Genomic DNA, 14,029 nt, shown 5'->3' on the forward strand with positions numbered 1-14,029 from the left:
CGTATTCGCTTATTATTTCAAAAAATACGAAAATAGTAAAAATTTAATTAGTTTAATGTATTTATCCTCCCCACGTGACTCGGCATCAATTCTCGGTGCAAATTTTTTTTTTCGTTTTTAAATTTTTTTTTTAATGTAATCGTAAAAAAATTTTTAATAAATTTTATGTATCCGCTTATCATTTCAAAAGTAACAAAATGGTCAAAAAATAAGCAGTCGAAGAAATAAACGCACCGCCTATTTTTCCTCGCCACATGTTAGACTCGAGTTCAATTCCCGGTGCAAACTTTTTTTTATAAATTTTATTTTTTAAAATCGTTTTTTTTTTAATGTAATTGAAAAAAAAAAATTATGTAATAAATTTTACGTATTCGCTTATTATTTCAAAAATACGAAAATAGTACAAATTTAATTGGTTTAATGTCGAGGTGAGAAATGTGTTGTGTGTTGAGGTGAAAGATGTGTGGTGTTTCTAATTTTTGTGTGGGCAAAAGTCAGTGAGGTGTCTATAAACTCGGTGTGCTAAATGACCTTATTACAAATCTTTCAGATCTCAATTGTACTAAAAAAAGCTTACAGTAACATTTGCACCTTCTCATTGCATTAACATTCTCTGGTTTTAGTACGCATGCCGCGTGCGCTTTTAGTTTACAATTTCAAATGAATTTGTGAGGTGCAGATATTGCATACTTGCAGGCGAAAAAAAATATAAGGCATAACTCGGCTAAAAATAAATTTATTTGCGAAGCTGATCATTTTTAATAACTAAGCTATCAGCTTTTGGTGTTCGTGTACACAAAAAAGCTTGCAAAATGGAGAAAATTGAAAGCGCAAAGTGACATTTTATTTTGAGGAAAATTAAATTTTCTCCGAAGTTATTTTATTTTAAAACGTGAAATGGTAAAATTTTGGGCGAGCTATTGAGTCTGTTTTCCTTTGAATATTTTAGGATATCGGTTTTGAGCTACTTATAAAAATTAGATTAGAGCTTTCAATTAAAAAAAAAATGTATGAGTAGCCAAGTACACATAACAGAATGAAACTTTCAAGGCAGGCAAAGAGAGAGGGAGAGACCCGTGAGAGAATGAGAGAGAGAGAGAGAGAAAGAATATATATCTAAATAAATCCACAACATTTGCAGAGAATACAAATAGACAAAATTTACAAAAATAAAATAATGGTTTAAGATAAATCAACACTTATTTTATGTTGTATTTGAATTTATAGTGTATGTATTCGACGGCAAATTACATATGTATGTATGTACATTTGTATATTAAAAACAATAATGCACAAGCGCAAGAACATCATCTTCCTTTCATATGTACATATGCATGTATGCCCAAATAACCTTGACTTATTTATTCACATGTCACAGCACATCACATTCCTACAAGAAACCAGATACACATACGCACTAGTGAACGAGTTTCTTCCTAACAAGTGCAAAAACAATTCTGTTCTAAAGCCTATGTAGGTGTGTATGTATATATACCTAGTCCTGGAATGCATACATACACACATACCTACTTACCTTCTAAACTTCCTTGCACGTTCAAACATACATGCATATATGCGCGTGCACAGCGCTCCCTTCTTGCTTTCGTGTACTTTTGTCTTCCACCAGTCGATATTCCGAATATTGCACTTACAAAAACAAAATACCTTGATTGACGCAAAAGCAGCAGCAAGCGCAACGCGAAGGCCGATTTGGTACCACGCATTCCAAAATGTTCCAGAACACAACAAAAACGCAAAGCATTCACTTCATGCCCCAAAATGCGTATGTCGTTCAAGCCCAAAATCTAAGGCTAGTGACTACAAAAACAAAATACATTCGTAAACGCAGTCGCAGCGGCCATGATTATTTTCGTCGCGACGGCGCTGAACAATTTAGAATATTACGAGGGGAGCGTGTCATTATTCTGTATTACAAAATTCTGGGTGACAAAATTCTGTAAATTGCAAAAAAATTCTGCTTTTTAAAATTCTGCTTTTTTAAAATTCTGCTTTTTTAAATTCTGCTTTCTGAAATTCTGCTTTTTCAAAATTCTGCATTTTTAATGAGAAAAATTCTGCTTTATTCAAGTTTTGTGATTTTCGTCATACAAGAAGTAACAAAATAAACATTTATTCCATAAATATACATACATATGTATATGTTTAAGCGATAACAATATTTTAGTTTAGCCAATTACAATATTTTTTGGAATTCTTTTTAAATATGTGGTGTGACTTAATTCATTTCTTTTCTTAATAATTCTTCGCAGCTGTTCGTTTTTTTAGAAGAGTTCTACGCAAAAATACTGTAGATTGCGTAGCCGGAGTTGGACTGATGAGGGTTATTTTTTTGAAGCGCGGCCGAAGGCCGCCCACGCGAAAAGAAGTTCTACGCAAAAATACTGTGGATTCTATCGAAACTGAAGAAAAAATTATTATTATTAATATTATTATTTTTTTTTTTTATTTAATATCTCGAATAATAATAAAAAATAATAATAATAATAAATTAAATAATTACATTACCTCTTTAACATTGTTAACATTATATTTTAATACAGAATTTTGTAATACAGAATTTTGAAAGCAGAATTTTAAAAAAGCAGAATTTTAAAAAAGCAGAATTTTAAAAAAAGCAGAATTTTAAAAAGCAGACTTTTAAAAAGCAGAATTTTGTTTTTAGAATTTTGTACATACAGAATTTCGACACCAACCCTATTACGAGTATATGGTAAAACAAAAAAGGGAGACGTGAATAGCTTAAGGGGGTAGTATGGTATTTTTTTTTTTTCATTTTTTTTTTTTTAATTATTCTATAACATCTTAAGATTATTGTGTGAAAGTTTGAAGTGCATTGGAGTAAAATTGACAAAGACACAAAGGATTAAGTATCTACCTCTCCAACCGGATTTCACGCAGCCGAAATCTTTAAACGCGTTTTTCTCACACTTGCCTTTTTTACGGTCGGTGTTCACTGTAGATTCATATCTACTGCACCGATTCTTTTCAAATTTGGTTTTTTTGTTTCTTTACTTTATTCACGAGGTAATGACGTCGAGTTTTTTTTTTTTTTAATTTTGTCATATTTTAAAACAACAAAGTTTTCAAGTTTTTTTTATGAAAAATCGGTGTTTTGACTTCAAAGCGCTTTAAAAAATTAAAAAAAAAAAAAAAAAAAAAAAAAAAATTCGACGTTGTTACCTGCGAAACTTTATTAGCTCATGAAATCAATTTGGTTTTTTGATTTTAGTTGATCCAGTAATGAGTTCTGAGGGATACCGCAATAAAACTTTTTTATGAGACGTCCGCAAAGATTCGCTGCCACCAACTCATTTCTTCATAAAAATCAATGAAAATTTCACACAATATTCTTTAAATATGACTTTATAATTAAGTAATTTTAAAATTTTGAATAAATCAACTGTGTCGACAAAAAAAATTTCGAAAAATATGCTTGTTTTACACCGAATTAACCATACTACCCCCTTAAAGTGTATCTAAGATATATATGTATAAGGTATAGCTCTCTCTCTTTCCTTTTCCTCTACGTTATATCTTGTTTCTCTCTCGCGGAACGAAAATGCCCAAAACGTTGCATGGACTTGACATTTTTTACTCTCCATTCTCGCTCCTCCATCGACGCCTAAGAAGTTTCACTTCAAAAATAAACTGTTTTCTAGTGTGATGACGTCGAATCAGATCTTAAGCAAATGAACGTACACAACTGGAGAGATGTAGCCATGGATAAAATAAAGTGGAGAAAAATTGTTGATGAAGCTATGGTCCACCACGGACTGTGATGCTAAGAAGAAGAAGAAGAAGAAGTGTTTGCTTCAAACTGGTTTTTCAGGGTTTTTGGGGAACCTTTTATTGGAAGTAAATAGCTCAAATATTTATACAAAAATAAGATTTATTGTATTCTTTGTCAATTGAAACCTTAGCAAGAAAAATGTGAGATGTTATAAATTTTGAAAACTAACTCTATTTGGAAGTGTTAGTGTTTTTTGTAGTTAATGTATTACATCTATTAAGGGAACCCTAAATTCTGTTAGTATTGATACTTTCAGAAAGCATTTTGAAGCACATATAACGCATTCTAGTGACATATCTAAAAGCCTATCGGCCTTTAGCAGGACACATATCAAAAAAGTTAATTGCAATAAGCAACGAAGTGACAGACTAATAGTCAATTTTCTCTAATTGAGTGACAGTATGCAACCTGAATCGGCTCAAGTTCACATTCAACATTCGGTGATTTAAATATTTAAATTTTAATTCCACGCAGTTGCACTCGAAATGTCGTCAGCTCAAGTGTTCCAGTTTTTGTTTCTGATTATAATATTAATTTCGTCCAGTAGTGCTTCATGTTCGCGTGATTCACATTTAGATAATCTAAAATTTAGCCTCGTACGCACCTGCCAACGCTCTGAAATGTCTGCAATCGCTTATAAAAACACGGCCACTCTAGAGGATTGTGTGCGCGCAACAATAGCGGTGCGAGGTTTGGCTTTGAATTTTGGCACAAGAGCGAGAAGCAAGCAGAATTTGAAGGGTAGTGAAGTGTTTGAAATACTACTCACCGAGCAACAGCTGCAACAAAGTAAGCAATAGAATAAGAAGTGAAATTCATCCTTAAATTATTAAATATCAAATTCTCATTGCCTTAATTTTTGAAGTTACACGCCCGAATGATGGTCGCTTCGACGAAAACCACCAGAGCGTGTGGCAGCAACCGCAAGCGTATTTTAATTGTCACATGCTCGCGTGTCCAGAGAACAATACATTGCGCAGTTTGGTGAATGACAGACGTTACGACTATTATAGTTTGTACGGCGCGTTAGTTGGTGAGTGGTTGGTTGGCTAGCAAGCTAACCGCTTAAATATTAAAATATGTTTTTTTTTTCACTTAAGCGTCTCACAACTATTCCTGTATACCTCAAGTGGGCCTATTTCAACTGCAGGCATTACCAACGAATTTTCTTAATGCTACAAAATTTTGCCGGAATATTACAGGCGTTGCTGGTATAGCCACATTGGCACATGTTGCCTCGGCAGCTCGCACTGATGCCTTCGCGGAGCTCTTGAGCACCTACAATCAACTTGCTCGACAAATGCGTGGACGACAATACACTTTGGCTTATGTGGGTCTGCATTTCAATCGCTCCTATACCACCCAGTCTATTGAGTATATTAATATGGACGATGAGCCACTGCGTTGTTTTCAATTTGTAGCCTGGGCGCCGGGACATCCGCGTACTAGGTGGGCGTGAGCGAAATACTTTTAAACTGCATTAACTGTTTAGCTTAAAATTTTTAGCGCGAATTTTGCAAATATAAGTTGCATTGCTGTAACCAAGGAGCGCACGTGGATGACGGTGGACTGCGAGCGAGAGCTTCCTTTTATTTGTGAGATATACACATCGCGGAGTGACTTAAATGAAACTGCAATCACTGCAGGGGCATGTGCATCCAACACCTATACATATAGTACACTATTTAACACTTTTTAACAATTTTATGGGGAGCACAAAATATGTTGAAATAAATAACATTTCCTGTCGGAAGTAAAGTAATTTATTAACTCATCGAACTATTGTCCGCTAGATGACGCTAAAGTTAAAATGTCAAAAATTCTCCATTGATTCGTATTTAGGCGTGCAACAGCTGTTCGTCACTGCGGCATTGCCAACTGTTTCTTTTCTATTTGCATTGCGGCCGCGTGTAATTGCTACGCATCGCAATCGCGTGTAATTGCTACGCATCGCAATCGCGTTTAATTTATATTTTTGGCGTGAAAACAGTGAAATTTTCACACCAAAATGAGCTTGTATAATTTTAAAAAGATTATGGTGGTTCCGCCAGCAAAGGTACGTTGAAATAAGTATAAAATGTCGGTAGAAGTAGAGGCCGAAATCGTCACTTCACGGAGTACCAGTGGGACACCTGAGACATAACCTCACTCCGCATTGTTTTTTTTGTTATGTTTACAAACCATTGTGAAATTATATATTTACTAATATTAACTATTTGCTTACTACTAAAATGGCAGGACTTCATCGATATTATGCTTTCGAAGACACAACGGAAAACACCAACAGTTGTACACAAGGGCTATAAGATTTCACGTATTCGTGCTTTCTACACACGTAAAGTCAAATTCACGCAACAGAATTTCCACGACCGTCTGTCTCAGATAATACAGGACTTTCCGAAGCTGGATGATGTCCATCCCTTTTATGCTGATCTGATGAATGTGCTGTACGACAAGGATCATTACAAATTGGCTTTGGGTCAGCTAAATACTGCTAGACATCTGATTGACAAGTATGTATGCGTGCAATAAAACACTAATTAATTTTTAAATTTTTACACCAATTTTGAATTATAGCGTCGCAAAAGATTATGTGCGTTTGTTGAAATATGGTGATTCGCTCTACCGTTGCAAACAACTTAAGAAGGCAGCGCTTGGCCGTATGGCCACTATCTTGAAAAAGCAAGCTAGCAATTTAACATATTTGGAACAAGTGCGACAACATTTATCACGTTTACCCACCATTGATCCTTATTCGCGTACGATTCTCATCTGCGGCTTTCCCAATGTGGGTAAGTCTTCGTTCATCAACAAAATCACACGTGCGGACGTAGAAGTGCAGCCATACGCGTTTACCACAAAATCGCTGTATGTGGGACACACAGATTATAAATATTTGCGTTGGCAGGTGAGTTTCAATGCTCAAGTTTCTAAAGAAAAAATTAAAAAAAAAAATACTGTTAAGTGCTGAAAGCATGTAGTGTTATTTCATCGCCACTGCACCGAGTAAAAAATTAATATGACAGCTTTATATAATTTTAGTCTTAAAAATACATACAATTGATAATTATTTTGTTATGCATTTAAGAATGTTATTTTATTTTGCAGGTTATCGATACTCCAGGCATACTGGACCATCCTTTGGAGGAACGAAATGTCATAGAAATGCAAGCCATCACTGCCTTAGCCCACTTGCGTGCTTGTGTGCTTTATTTTATGGATATCTCTGAACAGTGTGGTCATTCCCTAGAAGAGCAAGTCAAGTTGTTCGAAAGCATCAAACCTCTGTTCACAAATAAGCCATTGATTTTAGCCATCAATAAAATCGATATTCTTGGCCTAGAAGACTTGTCTGAAGAACGCCGTGCGATCATCACCCAATTACAAGAGGATAAAAGTGTGCCGGTGATGTTCACCTCCACTGTGAGCGAGGAGGGAGTAATGGAAGTAAAAATGGAGGCCTGCGAGCGTCTGCTCTCATTCCGGGTAGATCAAAAGATGCGCACAAAGAAAGTGGACAACATTCTAAATCGTCTTCATGTGGCCATGCCCACACCTCGTGATGAAAAGGAACGTGCACCTTGCATACCCGAACAAGTGCTGGCACGTCTCGAGAAGAATGCTGAAAAAGCAGAACGTAAACGTAAACTCGAGAAAGAAATCGAAGACGAAATGGGCGATGACTATATTTTGGATCTGCAGAAGAACTATGCCGAAATACCTGAAGAAGAACGCTACGATGTTATACCCGAAATTTGGGATGGCCATAATATTGCCGATTACATTGACCCCGATATTTTCTCGAAATTGGAAGAACTTGAACGTGAAGAGGGTATGCGTGAAGAAGGCGGTATTTACAATCAACCTGATATGACAATGGATGAAACGCTGAAGGAAATTCGAGAAATGGCCAAACAAATACGCGGCAAACGCTTCCAGTTACGGGACGATCGCCGTTTGGCTTCGAAAAAAAACAAACCAGCGATTCCACGTCACAAGCAGCCCAAGGTGCGTGATCGTTCGGTGGCTAAACTGCGCGAAACCATGGAAAATCTCGGTGTCGATATGTCTGGCACAGAAAACGCCAACTTCACAAAATCTGTTGTGGATCTCCGACGTAGTCTGGTGCCTGTTGGCACAAAGGAGTTGAAGAAACCATTGCTGGATAAAGAATCATCGGCGATAGTAAAGAAGACAGGCCAACCATTGAAACGTGCACCATCGCGTGATACAATGGGCATCAAGAATGTGGCGATGAAGAAGAAGGCGCAACTCATGGCGAAACGAGACATTGCAAAGAAGGTGACACGTCTGGGATTAAAGGGCGAAGCTGATCGTTTCATCGGCACCAAGATGCCCAAGCATTTGTACTCTGGCAAACGCGGTACGGGTAAAACAGACAGACGTTGAGCAGCAAATTGGAAGCAGTATAAGTCGCGTTTGCAGGCTAATGCTAATGCTTGGGTGGGCAAAATGCTGGAGCAATTAGCTTTTATGTTGATTTGTAACAAACAACAAACACTAAACTTTGAAGCGCTCTATGTATTTTATTAATAAATATGTAAATTACATTTCATAACAAAAACAAGAGAAAATTGTATGTAGTCTACGCTGTTTTAAGAACTGCGAATATTTGATAAGAGGCACTTAAAACCTGCAATCGAATTATAAACTCACAATTTTGTAAACGGTTTTACTGATAAGACGCGTGGAAATCGGTTTACCTGTTTTAGTGTAATCAGAGTGACGTCTGCTATGCCAGCGACATTCAAACAAATGGGCCGGTAAGTGCGAATCATCATTATCAACACGAGTCGCTTGTATGCCGGTGAGCCATCGGGCCAATTGTGCGCATAAACAACATTAAATAAGTTCAAACTCTGCAAAAAAAAAAAAAACAAAAAATATTGCTTGAATACATATGTATATTTAACTGCGTAGGCCAACCCAACACTTACACTCTCCATAAGTTTGTCGCCGTAGTAGCAAGTGATAACGACTTGCTTCATTTCATAACAAAGCAAAAGTAACACTTTCAAGGCGAAAATGAATGATACATCTCCCAAGAGTTGGTAGGCGCTAAAGCACAGGATGAACGATGAAGAGGTCAAACTGAAGATGATGGATGCGGCAAATATGGCATTCACATCATGGGCGAGCCTAAAGAGTATTGAAAACCTACATAAGCAAAAGCTGGACTTAAATTAGCGTTACTCACATAAAAATTCTTTGATGATACTCAATGATCACTTTTAGTGCTCCTAGGCTGTCGCTTTCAGCCGGTTGTAGTTCAAGTATACGTTGCGCTATTAATTCCAGATGCAACAATAGCTGTGAAACCGAACTAAATAGGCATAAATCGGCGCTTAATATAATCGTGCCTGCACAATAGCTTGCAAAAGACTGAAATGACACATAGAATAAATAAACAAGCAGCGATTCCTCCACCCGTACTGGATACCAGTAAAACGATGGCATCAGGTACGTATATACACCGGTAGACCACAGATCGTAGAATGATTGCACTATAGGATAAACCAAATATATAATTAATATATATTTGAAAAATCTGTAAAGTAGAATCTCCACGCGCGCATAAAAAAGTAAGTGATGCTCCAATTTATATTGACGCTCCAGCTCCACGCTAGGGTGTATAGCTTTCAATTGGCCGTGGCTTTTCAGTAGCAAGTGACGATTGTAGATTAGAAAAAGTATCTTTCCGAAACTAACAGTTGTGTAGTTCATCAGTGCAACAGCGGCGGATTGTTCGGCGAAAGTACGACCCGGCGTTAGCAAATAACCAATCTGATGTGCCAGCATTAGAAAAATAGAAGCCACTGTTATGAAGCGTGAGCACTTGATGCGCAGCGTTTCCGGTGGCTGTAGGCAAATGCCGATAATTTTGAAATATTTAACTGGGCCGGCAGTGAAGCGTTGGAAATTTGAATTTTGCTGTACGCCGTTCATTGCAAAAGAGAGTGGAATTTTTTGCCAGTGAGAATGCATTGGTCAAGGAAAAAGTACTGTCTTGGAAAAATAAAAATGTGCCTTTTATATTCATTTTGAAAATCCAATTAATTTTGAAGGAAGTGGCGAGTTGCTCAAATTTTGTATGGCCTTGTGTCAACAAAGCTGATCAAACCCGACATTAGCTGTTAATGGCTTCCGAACACATTTTCTATCCCACGCGATTTGTTTTTTTTTTTAACTTTAACCACAAAAAAGCCTTGTTGCCATTTTTCTTATACGTAATAAATATATACATATATACAAATGAATATACACCTATGTTGAAATTAATAGTAGTACGACATATTACAAAAGTTTTTTTATTTTTTTTATAAAAGTTTCCAATTTTGCATAAACTTAAAAAATTCGACAAATTTTTCTCAAAATTTTAAGAATTATAATCAAAATTTAATTTTATTTTATTTTTTATTTACAAATTTAAGCCTCTTCAAAATGACACTTTATTTATATTACTCGTTTTGGGTGTTTGGCCGCGCTTTCGGAGGTTCGCCATTGTCTGTCGGGGGGCGACCGCTATCAGAAAAAAAAAAAAACGTTTTCATGCACTTGCGAATGGTAGTCACGCACCAACCCATGAGGCTGCGGCGGCAGCTTTATTACTACAAAATTGCATACAGAGAATTTTTCTAAAAATTCGGACTAAAAAGTTTGAAATTTTGATGAAGACTTTTGGAATTTTTTTTTAATTTTTTACAAAGCTTAAAGCATAAGCTTTTGTACAAAGCTTAAAAGAACGTAATTTTTATAGAAAAAAATTAAATAAAAAATAAATAAAAAGTCAAAACTTTGTAATATGTGACGCTGCCATTATTGTGAATAAAAGTGTACGTATGTACATATGCACATATATGCACGCATACATGTTCGCACGCATGTGAATTTGAAATTGACATCTTTTATTACTTTAGCTTTTCGGCCCAGCTGCTCATGCATTTTGTTGTGTACATTACGTTGCAAGATGTTACCCACCAAATCTAAGGACCTACAAACGCTTTTGAATAATAGAAATATTTTATGAGAAGCTTTTCATGGCATAAATCCACTTTGGAGCTTGCCGAGTTGCGAGAAAAACACTTTTTTTATTTAACTTCATATCCACAGTATGCATTGAACGGGGGGTCAAAAGAGCGGTCGTCACACACAATCACAGCGAAAAATAGAAAATTCCTTAGGGAAAAGTTTGTGGTTTACTTAAATTCTAATTCGTTTAAAGCAACTCGTGCGTCAAGTTTGCAAAATCTATTCCTGTTTGTCGACGAGCTACGCAGAAAAGCTGATTCAAAGCATGAAGAAGATGCCAGGCTATACTCGACAACGATGAAGACTACACGGCTTATTGTGTAATTGCGACTAGTAGTTTTGTACACACTTTCATACTTTAAAAATTTTTAAATATATGTCTTTTATACTGCATGAATAATCGCGGTTCCTTTTTTCTGACACAGACTGTATAACTAAACATTTTGTGAATTCAATTAGAAAAACGATATGTATTAAAAAAACAAAACTACTACAATTAATCGTCCCGATGGTAACGTTCAATAGGAATTTTGCCACACTCTTTCCATCTAAAAAAGAATGGAAGAAGGGATTCTCTCAAGGCGAATTTATTACAGGTGACAGCAAACACATATAAGTAAAACCCTACATGTATTTGTTGTTGCGTTTGGTGCAAGCATCATGTCAAAATCAGCAAGCAAATGTAAACATACGAATGTAAACATACCAATACATACAAACAAAGCATATCATTTTGACGTAAGCCATCACTACGGCGAAAAATTCAGCTGGGTGAATGCTGTCACCTTATTAAATCCACCTTGGATTCTCTCTAAACAACTTCGATACCATAGTCTATACAGATGGCAGTAAAATGGATTGTGGTGTTGGAGCTGGTATATATTCTCATAGACTTGGAATTGAAAAATCTGTGCGTCTCCCTAATACCAGCAGCGTCTTCCAAACGGAAGTACTAGCAAATGGGGAAGCCTGTAGGTTACTAATCGCAGATTTCTCTTTTAAGGACAATATCGCTATTCTTTCGGATAGCCAAGCCGCAATCCAGGCGCTGGACGCGACTATAACAACCTCTAAAGTGGTGGAGCAAAGTAGGAATAGCCTCACCAACTTGAGTGAAAACCATAGAGTAACCTTGATTTGGGTCCCGGGACACCGGAACATAGAAGGTAACGAAAAAGCTGATGAACTGGCAAGAGGGGGATCTGCCATGAATAGCGCTCTTGTAGAACCGGTATTCACACCATTAGGTGCGGTCAAGAATGCAATTTCCCTAAAATATCTTCGAATTGCAGATTGTAGATGGAGAGACCAGACGAAATGCAAAATCAGCAGAACGTTATGGCCCACCTACAACCTCAAGCAATCGTTGACATTAATAAACATGAAACGACGGGACACCTGTAGACTTACGGCAGTCATAACTGGCTTCTGGGCTATCGGAGAACAAGCCGCCAAAATGGGCATCCCTCATAACACATACTGTCATAGTTGTAAACAACCGGGGGAAAAAGAAACAATCTTCCATTTCCTCTGTGAATGCCCTGCCCTATGAAAGGACAGAATGTTAACCCTGGGCAAACCGCTGTTCGAGAGTCTCGAGCAACTGTCTGGCGTAGACGTTAACAACCTAATAAGGTTCCTAAACCGCACAGACTGGATATAGGCCTGCTGTAAATAACTGTTAAACAATTTGGTAACGAGGATGTGGCAACAAAATGGTGCGGAAGCGCTAGTTGGATTCTGGATGAATCACCACTCTAACCAACCAACCAACCAACTACAATTAATAACAAAAATAAGTAAATAAATTCAACATTCTCTTAATTAAATTTATAAGACAATGTAGTAAATACTTCTCAGCGTCTCATTTTCATATCATTTCAAATACATAAGTACATATGATATATTGTATATGCACATAAACATATTTACTTTTTTAGGAAATCAACCAGCGACTTCAAAATATCGACTTTCTTCCTTTTTATCTCGGCTTTCCCTTCTGCTTTTTATTTTTTCGTGTCGTGTTTTCTTCCAGAATTGGGCATCGGACCTCTTTTTCTCATCCATATACTGCTTCAGTGCCGTTTGTTTTTTTTTTTTTTTGTTTTTTTTTGGGATTTGTGGGTGCAGATGAAATGTTTTCTTTTAAATATCCGCGTATAAAATAAAGATGTAATATTTGAGTTAAATTAATATAAAAAATAGTACAAAATAAAATTAAAAGCTACCTGGTGTTAAGACTATGCCATCTTATAAATCACTGATGTTATTCAGATTCTTTGGAATATTTCGTTGAGTTCACTGTTTATTAGTTGAAAAAGAGGAGAAGATTGAAATTTGGGTCTGGCCGCCGTAGCCGCATGGGTTGGTGCGTGGTTACCATTCGGAATTCACAGAGAGGTCGTTGGTTCGAATCTCGGTGAAAGCAAAATTAATAAAAACATTTTTCTAATAGCGGTCGCCTCTCGGCAGGCAATGGCAAACCTCCGAGTGTATTTCTGCCATGAAAAAGCTCCTCATAAAAATATCTGCCGTTCGGAGTCGGCTTGAAACTGTAGGTCCCTCCATTTGTGGAACAACACCAAGATGCACGCCACAAATAGGAGGAGGAGCTCGGTCAAAAACCTAAGTGTACGCGCCAATTATTTTTTTTTTTTTTTTTAAATATATTATAGTGTATTCCTAGTTTTTTACTTTATTCACACTTACGAAATGCTCCCGGGGAATAAATGATGTTAAGCTCGTTACTTTGCTTTTTTTTTAATTTAATACGAGGAGGCTAACTGAAAAATGTGTACTTGTTTTACCTAATTTCAAGGTATTTACATTTTGAATTTATATCCGGTATATGACAACCGCGGCTACGTGTTACATAGTCCATTCGATCAGTCTAATTTTTGACTATTTTTCCCAGAAATTTGGCCGTATGGCGTCAATAGCGGCGTGAATATTGTAATAAATCGATTGTTAAGTGCGCTGTATGCCAAGTTGGGCGAATGTTGGAATCAAATGTCGTCGATGTTTAGCTGATTCATTTTTGGATACGAAAATTCGCTCAGCATGGCTCGATGTCGCGCGCCATTCACCGTAAAGGCATTTAGATATAAATAAGGAGGGATTGTATCACCAGGGCTCTATGAATTTCGTGAACAGATTTATTTTTTACGA

At 36.6% G+C, this 14,029-nt stretch overlaps 3 protein-coding genes across 3 annotated transcripts; 2 read left to right on the forward strand and 1 right to left on the reverse strand.

Moving 5' to 3' along the window:
• The first annotated feature begins 4,203 nt into the window (after positions 1-4,203).
• On the forward strand, positions 4,204-5,751 carry LOC129244198 (uncharacterized). The gene is made up of 5 exons (XM_054881810.1): positions 4,204-4,600; positions 4,677-4,844; positions 4,912-5,260; positions 5,318-5,487; positions 5,654-5,751. The coding sequence occupies exons 1-5, from the start codon at positions 4,297-4,299 to the stop codon at positions 5,749-5,751; spliced, it is 1,089 nt and encodes a 362-aa protein (XP_054737785.1). The 5' UTR covers positions 4,204-4,296.
• On the forward strand, positions 5,747-8,490 carry LOC129244720 (nucleolar GTP-binding protein 1). The gene is made up of 4 exons (XM_054882516.1): positions 5,747-5,867; positions 6,050-6,324; positions 6,389-6,719; positions 6,920-8,490. Exons 1-4 carry the CDS (start codon positions 5,820-5,822, stop codon positions 8,219-8,221), a joined length of 1,956 nt encoding a protein of 651 aa, XP_054738491.1. The 5' UTR covers positions 5,747-5,819; the 3' UTR covers positions 8,222-8,490.
• On the reverse strand, positions 8,334-9,825 carry LOC129244721 (putative odorant receptor 92a). The gene is made up of 4 exons (XM_054882517.1): positions 9,030-9,825; positions 8,770-8,971; positions 8,536-8,691; positions 8,334-8,465 (listed from the first exon to the last, which is right to left on the reverse strand). Exons 1-4 carry the CDS (start codon positions 9,815-9,817, stop codon positions 8,418-8,420), a joined length of 1,194 nt encoding a protein of 397 aa, XP_054738492.1. The 5' UTR covers positions 9,818-9,825; the 3' UTR covers positions 8,334-8,417.
• Positions 9,826-14,029: the final 4,204 nt, after the last annotated feature.

Source organism: Anastrepha obliqua, chromosome 4, assembly GCF_027943255.1.
Source record: "Anastrepha obliqua isolate idAnaObli1 chromosome 4, idAnaObli1_1.0, whole genome shotgun sequence".
Classification (NCBI taxonomy): domain Eukaryota; kingdom Metazoa; phylum Arthropoda; class Insecta; order Diptera; family Tephritidae; genus Anastrepha; species Anastrepha obliqua.

Bases quoted from the DNA above. Each gene is read 5' to 3' on its own strand.
- LOC129244198 (XM_054881810.1), top strand. From the start codon at position 4,297: ATGTCGTCAGCTCAAGTGTTCCAGTTTTTGTTTCTGATTATAATATTA. The intron at 4,845-4,911 runs GTGAGTGGTTGG...TTTTCACTTAAG, and splicing joins TTTGTACGGCGCGTTAGTTG to CGTCTCACAACTATTCCTGT. The intron at 5,488-5,653 runs GTACACTATTTA...ATTCGTATTTAG, and splicing joins ATCCAACACCTATACATATA to GCGTGCAACAGCTGTTCGTC.
- LOC129244720 (XM_054882516.1), top strand. From the start codon at position 5,820: ATGAGCTTGTATAATTTTAAAAAGATTATGGTGGTTCCGCCAGCAAAG. The intron at 5,868-6,049 runs GTACGTTGAAAT...CTAAAATGGCAG, and splicing joins TGGTGGTTCCGCCAGCAAAG to GACTTCATCGATATTATGCT. The intron at 6,325-6,388 runs GTATGTATGCGT...TTTGAATTATAG, and splicing joins GCTAGACATCTGATTGACAA to CGTCGCAAAAGATTATGTGC.
- LOC129244721 (XM_054882517.1), bottom strand. From the start codon at position 9,817: ATGCATTCTCACTGGCAAAAAATTCCACTCTCTTTTGCAATGAACGGC. The intron at 8,972-9,029 runs GTGAGTAACGCT...AATACTCTTTAG, and splicing joins TATCATCAAAGAATTTTTAT to GCTCGCCCATGATGTGAATG. The intron at 8,466-8,535 runs GTAAACCGATTT...ATTCGATTGCAG, and splicing joins CTCTGATTACACTAAAACAG to GTTTTAAGTGCCTCTTATCA.